Here is an 8,900-nt window from a genome sequence, read left to right as displayed (position 1 = left end):
CACTGTATTTGTAGTTTAAGTTCTTATTCTGTCCCTCGAGCTCTGTGTTCTTTCTCAGGATTTCATCAATTTTGTATTTTATGATGTTAGAAAGTTCCACAAGCTCTGAGTTCTTGCTTAGCATTTCATTGCAAATGTGCTGCGCGCCTGAGTGTTGTTTTATCAGTTTTTCCCTTTCTCCTTCTAGTTCCATGATTTTCTCCTTCATTTCATTAGAACATGCGTGTAGCTGTAGATTTTTCCTTTCTAAGTCTTGGAGAATAACTTGTGTCTTTTTCTGCATTTTTTCCTGTTGCTGTTTCTCTTGAAGAAACTCTTTGTTTTTCTCCAGGGCTTCATCAAGTTTTAGGTGAAGCTGCAGATTCTTGTTCTCAGTGTCTTTGAGATTCCCATAGAGCTCCTGATTAATAGCTTCTGTTTGTTGAAGCTGGTAGGACATTTTTCTTAACTGGTCGCAGTTCTGCTTGTTTGTTGTCATCAGGCTTGCAATATGCTGCGGATCTTCAATAAAGATTATTTCCCAGCCCTTATTTACAATATCTACACCGGGCAGGTTTTGTGTATTTTTATTTTCTTCGTCTTGCTGGTTTATGAGACTTTCATCGTGAAACATTTCTGCATTTCTGTGCAGTGCTTCATTAAGCTTTACTTGCAAGACTTTGTTTTGTTTCTTCATGGTCTGAAGTTTACATTCCATTTTTTTCTCCTTTCTTTCCTGTTGTTTCTTCTCTTGAAGCAACTCTTTGTTTTTTTCCTGGGCTTCATCAAGTTTTCCTTCCATCTCCAGGTTCTTAAACTCAGTGTCTTCGAGTTTCCCACAGAGCTCCTGATTAATATCTTCTTTTTCTTCGAGCAGGTGGGACATTTGTCTTAATTCAGCACGGTTGTGTTTGTTTTCTGTCATCAAGTTTAAAATCTTCTCCTGTGCTTCATTAAATAGTATTTTCCAGCCCTCATTTATATTATCCACATTGGGCTGCCTTCGATTATTTTCTTTTTCTCGTTGGTTCTTGACAAATTCATTATGCCTTTCTTCCAACTGGTTATTTAGGGCCTCCATGTGTCTGCACTTCTCTACAAGCTGAATTTTCTCTGCCTGGATTTGTTCAATCATGTTGTGTAGATTTTGGTTTTCCTGCCTACTTTCAGCTAATGCCCTTTGGATGGATGGACCCTCGAGCAGAGGGCCAGTGTAAGCTTGTTGTTTTTTGCTGTGTTTTCTCTGAGACATGTTGGAATCTTAGTAAAACAACTGTGTAAATGATCCAACTGTTTCAAAATGTTTCTCAGGTTTATGTTTGAATGCTGCGAACACGAGTGCTGCGAATAAACTGACTAAAAGTTTGCAGTTCTCACCCCTATTTATACCTTTTGACTGGATCACATGCCTTTGAGCTATATGATGTCATAGGGCTTTGGAGCGTGATGTCACGGGGGTGGGCGTGGAAAGGATTTTGGCCCGATCCGCCATTTTGGGGTCTAAACAAAGCGCTCACTCACATGTTAGTCGCGTTTTATCCTCAAGCTCCGCCCCCTGGAAAGGAAAAATCGGCTGCACTGTCCGCCATTTTGTTTCTCGCTTTGGAAAATCTACTATCATCTGGAGTTTTACAGTTGAAGGTAAATAAGATTTTAAAGCTAACACACCAGTGAGAAAGAGTTTAGACCCTTTATATATGTGGACTTTTACTGGGGTGTTGTTATTTTACAGGTATGTGGGCTGTTTATCGAAAACCATGAAAGGCCAATGTTAGGCTCCAGTCAGCTAATGGTAACCGAAATTATGTGATAAGCAAATTAGTAATTAACATATATAATGTGAGTTAATATTGTTTGTATATTCTTTCAGTCTAAATTAACAGACTATTACAAACATGCATCGGTGTCTGTAGTAAGTGGTGGTGTAACCCAGTGTTAATTTGGTTATCTGATATTGTGTGATATTCAGTATATATGTATATATCTATATTGGGTGTTATAAAATGTTCTTCAATGATTTTGAGGTTGTTGGTTTTTTTTTTTTTTAATTGCTATTGGTTTGCGGCTGCTTTACGACAGTCGACTGTGGTAGTACATCCTAGCGGGAGGGGCTATGAGCTCACATGGCTTGTAGCTTTGCCAGAGAGCAAGCTTGGGTGAGCTAGCGGGGAATATCTCCTTCTGCAGTAGCCTTAAAAAAAAGACTATTGTTCATTCTCCTGCCAGGTAAAAATCTGTTTCGTATGTATATTATAGTATTCCATGTGTTATCATGTGTTTGCTATGATGTGATGTGTAGTAATGGTTATTAAGGTGCTAATCGAGGCTAAGCTAGCAAGCTCGACAATTAGCCGCCATGCTAAGCGGACGTTAGTAGCCAAGTTCGTATGTCACTATAGGGTTATGAGCTCACGTGGCTTGTAGCTGTGCCAGAGAGCAAGCTTGGGTGAGCTAGCGGGGAATATCTCCTTCTGCAGTAGCCTTAAAAAAAGACTATTGTTCGTTCTCCTGCCAGAGGCCTCGCTGCTGTGCTGCCTTACTGCTGTGCTGTCTCGCTGGTGCCATTAAAGGACAAGCGGCTGCCATCCCTTCATCCATCCGGACCTTGATTATTTGGACCGAAGTACTCACACACACGCCCGCACTCAGTGCCATACACTCTCTTTATTTTGCTGGCCAGCTAATACCCTTGTTTGTTTGTTTTTGTTTGCATTCACAAAGACTATCCAAAGACATTTTGGTTATTGTCAAATAGACACTCTCTGATTACGGACTGAGGAGGTTGTGGTGTTACAACCCCAGGACTGAGAAAAAGGACTCTTTACATAATATATTCACTTGTCTCCTGGTTAGGAGAAGTGACTATTGATGGAAATATTTTTCTTCTTCTTGTCTTTGTTTACATTGTATCCCAGAGAAGTTTTAAGTTGTTCAGGTTGAAACATTTGCACTTAAAGTCAGTTAAGTTTCCTTTGATATATCAGTGTCAAGCTGATGTTTAAGAGGGTATGTTAAGGACAGGTGTGCTCCAGTCCATCAATCCTTTAAAGTGCTGGACACCGATGGTAAATTGCCATCAGACCCTAAATAAATTGTCCTCTGCTGTTATCCATATTGCTTCACTCATTCTTTGGTGAGTAGACGTATTGGTTACAGTGGTACCTGCAGTGTCTTAACTATTAAACAAGCTAATGTAGGGCCGGGATATGACTAGTTTGTTGAAACATGTCTGCTGCCAATGTGACTGCTCACACATGGTAACATTACCAGCACATAGCCACAGCCGCTATAAACATGCTGAAAGGTCAATCTAGCTTCTGTAGTCAGCAGCTGGAAGACTCAACACAGACCCAAGATTCAGTGTAATGGTTATCTAAATGTTGTGTGTCCTGTTTGTAAGCCCAGAAAAAGAAATGAAATAAAATGACGACCTTGAGCTTCAAGCTAATGTTTTCTGTCTTCATTTATGTTGGAAGTGATAACAGAGCTGTACGTTTTAATTTGTTTCCAAAACCCCGCAGTCAGGACATGCTATATTGTATTTAGATAGAAGCTAGCGAGCTAACTCCCTGCTAACTCCGTTAAATGTCATAAATTCGGTTTTCATGGATGCCTGGATGCCAAACTCAATTGTTACACCTGGTAGAGCAGAACGCTGATCATTTTATTAAAGATGAAAGACTTTAGACAGATTTTCAACTCTCAGTAATGCCATAGTGATCGTTTGATATATGGACCTGCAGCGGAGTTTAGGTCCAGACACGGCTAGTGATGTCAGACTGAACGACCGGATAGTGAGGGTCAAAAAGATGATAATGTTATTTAGAGCTATGTTCCTTACTGCCATTGGCAACATTTAGGAGATTATATACCAATATATGTGGATTCTAATATCACATATCCTGTCATCCTGTGTCTCTGTGAGGTCAGAGGTCAAATTTACAAATAACCTACTCCTACATAAAGTTTGTGTAATCAGAGTAAAACCTCTGCCATATTTTAATACAGTAGTTGCTACTAAAATGTTTGATTTTGAATAGAAGACAAACACACATGTTCAGTCTAGGCTGAAAATGTACACATTTGTGTGACAATGAAAAAATGCAATATTCACAATATAATCTTTGTAGGACTTTATTAATGAATAAAAAAAAATCAATTTGGAATGCCCAATAAGATCGCAGGGCTCGCAAAATCGCCGGGGCTGAGATAGATTTTGGTCGCCCGACCGGAGATATCGCTAGCTCCGGGACGTCGGGCTAGAGATTTTGCGAGCCCCGAGTTGTGTATTAGTTGACAAAAAATAAATAAAACCCCAATAATCTGACAATTCCCTCTGAGCAAGCACTCGGCGACAGTGGGGAGGAAAAACTTTCTTTTAAAAGCAAGAAACCTCCGGCAGAACCAGGCTCAGTGAGGGACGGCCATCTGCCTCGACCGGTCGTGGGATTTTTAAAGTGACTCATTGGATGTGAAATAAATTAGCTTGTTTGAATCGTTTGTTGTTAGCCAATTTAAAGAGTCACTTTGATGTCAACTAATACACTTAAACTGTCCAAATAATTTTAAATAATAATTTTGCAGGCAGTTGGAGTAGAAGCACTTGGTATGGACATCAAGTTGTTATTAAGTTCTGTTTTCCTTGAGCATTTTCTTGTTTTTGTATTTTAAGTTGTTATTAATTTCCTCGAGCTCTGTGTTTTTCCTGAGAATTTTCTTGTTTTTGTATTTTAAGTTTTTATTAATTTCCTCGAGCTCTGTGTTTTCCTTGAGCATTTTCTTGTTTTTGTATTTTAAGTTGTTATGAAGTTCCTCAAGCTCTGTGCTCTTCTTTAGGATTTCACTGTATTTGTAGTTTAAGTTCTTATTCTGTCCCTCGAGCTCTGTGTTCTTTCTCAGGATTTCATCAATTTTGTATTTTAAGATGTTACAAAGTTCCACAAGCTCTGAGTTCTTGCTTAGCATTTCATTGCAAATGTGCTGCACGCCTGAGTGTTGTTTTATCAGTTTTTCCCTTTCTCCTTCTAGTTCCATGATTTTCTCCTTCATTTCATTAGAACATGCGTGTAGCTGTAGATTTTTCCTTTCTAAGTCTTGGAGAATAACTTGTGTCTTTTTCTGCATTTTTTCCTGTTGCTGTTTCTCTTGAAGAAACTCTTTGTTTTTCTCCAGGGCTTCATCAAGTTTTAGGTGAAGCTGCAGATTCTTGTTCTCAGTGTCTTTGAGATTCCCATAGAGCTCCTGATTAATAGCTTCTGTTTGTTGAAGCTGGTAGGACATTTTTCTTAACTGGTCGCAGTTCTGCTTGTTTGTTGTCATCAGGCTTGCAATATGCTGCGGATCTTCAATAAAGATTATTTCCCAGCCCTTATTTACAATATCTACACTGGGCAGGTTTTGTGTATTTTTATTTTCTTCGTCTTGCTGGTTTATGAGACTTTCATCGTGAAACATTTCTGTGCAGTGCTTCATTAAGCTTTACTTGCAAGACTTTGTTTTGTTTCTTCATGGTCTGAAGTTTACATTCCATTTTTTTCTCCTTTCTTTAAATGTAAAGACTTCTTTTTAAATGTAATAACATAAAAAAAACCCTCCTCAGCCATCAAAATAACTTGTGTAAATACATCCCCATTAATCCCACAAGCAGCAGCTACTTTGAGATTAAACATAATCATAGAAGCTACCTCTAAGTGTTTGATTTGGTAAACTTGTAGCTGCAACAGTTAATTAAAACAATCTTCAATTCACAAACCAGAGGCCATAAAGAAACCAATAAACTTTATTTTCCAGTAGTGTTTACAGTAGTTATGGTAGACAGTAAATGGAACCAATCAATTGTCTTTTTTCTGAACAAGCCGTGGAGGGAAGACAATCTCCCTCAGATTTCGGAGGACCCCCCTGCTGTAGTAGTATCTTTTAGAGTGATCTGGGATGGGGCTACAGAGAATATCGGCCGCTGTAGATGGGTGGCAGTGCTGGCAAACGTAGCCTCGACTTTTGTACCACTCATTGGAGGTCTGGTTCACAACAGCAAGAAAGGAATGGAACATGGTGTAACCCGCCAGGAGGAAGAATACAAAGAGTAAGAAGCCCAGCATGAAGACAATTCGGGGAAAAGTAAGGAAGAGATGCTGGAAGAAAAAAGTGGGAGGAGGGGCGGATGATTAAAATTCAATTTCAGTTAGAAGCAAAAACAGCTGTGTGCAATATTCAGTGTGTCAGCAGTACCTGCACGACAAACAGAAATCCTGCTGGCTGCCGTTGGCCATTCTCATCTAAGTAACTGGCCCCCAGGAGCCCTGTGCGCAGCACGACATGAAGCAGCATGTCCACCGTTAACAGGGCGATGTCGCACGCCATGGCACAGATGCTGAAGAGGTAAAGCAGGAAGTAACGTGTGTTCTGAGCACCGATGCAGTTGTTCACCCAGACACAGTGGTGGTCGAAACGCTGCACACACCTGTTGCAGACCCCTGAATCACAGGAGGAGTTACAGTCAGCACTGAGACACGCTACCTTTCTTTTTCTCCCAGTACCTCAGGTGCTGACATTGACAAATTAAAAAGCACTCACTACAGTGTTTCGAGCGGGCTGGTTTGACAAGCTGGCAAGTCGAACATATGATTCCCGGGTGAAACAACCTCCTATCGTACGAATAGATGTGCAGCTGACCGGCAACTTTCTTCTTTGTCACTGTGCCTGACAGATGGAGAGAAGTGAGATAACACACTGCCATTGCTGACACCACCACCGCACATTTAAACAAGATGTGGTCAAACTAAAATGAACCTGGGTCTGTCTTGATGCAGAGGTAGAAGAAGAAGGTCTTGATGGCCAACAGGATATAAGGCACAGATAGGCTGATCAGAGTGGTGTCCATCTCCCTACAGAAGCCAAACACCTCGTAAGTGAACTCTGCATACACGGCGCCCTCCAGCAGGATGTGCAGGTATATGAACGCGTTGCTCCTGCAGTCAAATTCAAATAACACTGAATCAAGCCTCAAATAAACATTAAACTCTGTAAACGCTAAGAGAGAACTACAAACCTCTGATGGAACAGTCTGTGCAAAGTCCACTGTGAAAACTTCTGCAGCCACTTTGGAGTAATCGATGAAAGTCTCTGTGAAAAAAAGCACATAGTTGTAAGTGAAGTGGATACGTTTTCTTTATATTGAGACAACAGCGCCACAGAGTGTCGGTCTTTGGAATTGCATGAAAAGAAAAGCTTCATACTCATCCCGTTTCTGCTCTTTTCTTACCTTTAATGCAAAGCTGTAGAGTGAATTAAGGGGGCTGTGTTGCTGGCCGGAGTATCTGCACACTAGAGCTATGCATGTGAGCACCACCACAACGTAAATGCCAAACAGCGTCAGGAAATCCATATCTCACCTGGCAGCATCGCAGAGAGGCAAACAACAGGTGTTTACGGTACAAACTCACCGACAGCAGGTAGCAAGCTTAAAAAGAAACAATTAGGCTTTGTTACAGTTAAATTTCAGTCATAGTTACTTCCTTTAAACGCGTTAAAGACTCAGGTGAACAAGTTACATTAGCATCCGCTGAAACCTCTCAGTACCCACACTGCAGCGTTAGCAAAACTGAACCAAGTCTTCGTTTCTTCTCCTTGTAAACCCATTTTCATGCTCGCTCTCACCTTACCATCTAGTCGAGGTTACACATAGCTGCCTTTTAGTGTTTGTCTCAAGTCAACAGAGTCGGTTTAGGAGGCTTCTAGTTTTACTTTTGCTCCATGCTCACGTCCTGCCCCTGTAAACAATGCTACTTCCTTAGCATCGCTAATGGGCTGGGCTAACGTCGAAGCCTCCCCGCTGTGAGAGGACAGTGGAAATGTGTCCTACTCCTTTTTACTTTACACTGATATAAATGAACAGTGTGTTTTGTTTTTTTGGGTTTTTTCGGCTGATTAAGAGAGGGGATTATTAATTTTAAAAGTTGTAAGTATACTTTGCGTTAAAAGTCCCTGTCTCCTGTTATAAACGTGTATTAATAGCCATACAAGGAGGTGTGCAAGACAAGTGCATTCAGCCAGCTCTTTCTTTTATTGAAAATCCTGTTATTTTTCGACAGTTTACATCCCCATCCCAATATCTAAAACAGGCTTCAGACATTTCTAAAGTTTGCTTAAACATCTTCTATTTAAAAAAGAAGAGAGAGCTATGATGCACATCACTACCCACATACACTCACTGGTTACTACATTGTCAACACAGATGTTAAATCAGCCTATGGCAGCAGCTCAGTGCATTTACCCATGCAGACGTAGCCAAGACGACCTGCTGAAGTTCACTAAACTGAGCATCAGAAAAGGGTGAAAGGTGATTTAAGTGACTATGAATGTGGCATTGCTGTTGGGGCTGGACAGGCTGGTCCAAGCATTTCAGAAACTGCTGGTTGACTGTGATTTTCCACCACACAAGCATCTCTAGGGTTTCCAGAGGATGGTACCAAAAAAGAGTCAATATCCGGTGAGCATCAGTTCTCTGGGTGAAAATGTCTTGTTGATGCTAGATGTCAAAGAAAAAGCTAACAGGAAGGCAATAAAAACTCAAATAACTCATCACAGAGTTACTCTAAACTCAAAACACATCAACACTTGAAGAAAATGGGCTACAGCAGCGACCACACCAGGTGCCATCTCAGCTAAGATCAAGAAACTGAGGCTAGAATTCTCACAGGCTCACCAAACTTGGACAGAAGACTGGAAAAATGTTGCCTGGAGCCTGCTTTGACATGTAATTGTTAAGGTTGGAATTTGGAGTAAAAACCATGAAGCAGGGATTCATCCTGCTTTGTGTTAATGGTTCAGGCTGCTGCTGCTGCTGGTGTAATGGTGTGTGGGGCATTTTTTGGCACACTTTAGGCCCCTTTACCAAATGGGCATAATTTAAATTCCACATC

At 40.8% G+C, this 8,900-nt stretch overlaps 1 protein-coding gene across 6 annotated transcripts; it reads right to left on the bottom strand.

Moving 5' to 3' along the window:
• Window positions 1-5,742: 5,742 nt before the first annotated feature.
• Window positions 5,743-7,797, bottom strand: zdhhc4 (zDHHC palmitoyltransferase 4). Of its 6 annotated transcripts, none has more exons than XM_085415915.1 (7): window positions 7,641-7,797; window positions 7,241-7,370; window positions 7,028-7,101; window positions 6,769-6,947; window positions 6,553-6,678; window positions 6,208-6,452; window positions 5,743-6,110 (listed from the first exon to the last, which is right to left on the bottom strand). In XM_085415915.1, the coding sequence occupies exons 2-7, from the start codon at window positions 7,361-7,363 to the stop codon at window positions 5,811-5,813; spliced, it is 1,047 nt and encodes a 348-aa protein (XP_085272041.1). In that variant the 5' UTR covers window positions 7,364-7,370; window positions 7,641-7,797; the 3' UTR covers window positions 5,743-5,810. The 6 variants fall into 6 exon arrangements, with proteins under 6 accessions (XP_085272041.1, XP_085272040.1, XP_085272044.1 ...); XM_085415914.1 differs by having other exon boundaries at window positions 7,636-7,790; XM_085415918.1 differs by having other exon boundaries at window positions 7,241-7,438; window positions 7,636-7,786.
• Window positions 7,798-8,900: the final 1,103 nt, after the last annotated feature.

The sequence above is a fragment of the Rhamphochromis longiceps genome, linkage group LG8 (assembly GCF_057381845.1).
Source record: "Rhamphochromis longiceps isolate RC_006_pf linkage group LG8, R_longiceps_female_GT1.1, whole genome shotgun sequence".
NCBI classification, from domain to species: domain Eukaryota; kingdom Metazoa; phylum Chordata; class Actinopteri; order Cichliformes; family Cichlidae; genus Rhamphochromis; species Rhamphochromis longiceps.
Note: the sequence above shows the minus strand (reverse complement) of the source record. Positions and strands in the feature narration are given on the sequence as shown.

Excerpts from the sequence above, each read along its gene's own strand:
- zdhhc4 (XM_085415915.1), bottom strand. The coding sequence starts at position 7,363 with ATGGATTTCCTGACGCTGTTTGGCATTTACGTTGTGGTGGTGCTCACA. Across the intron at positions 6,679-6,768 it reads CTGCATCAAGACAGACCCAG|GCACAGTGACAAAGAAGAAA; the intron begins GTTCATTTTAGT and ends TCCATCTGTCAG. Across the intron at positions 6,453-6,552 it reads AGCCCGCTCGAAACACTGTA|GGGTCTGCAACAGGTGTGTG; the intron begins GTGAGTGCTTTT and ends CCTGTGATTCAG.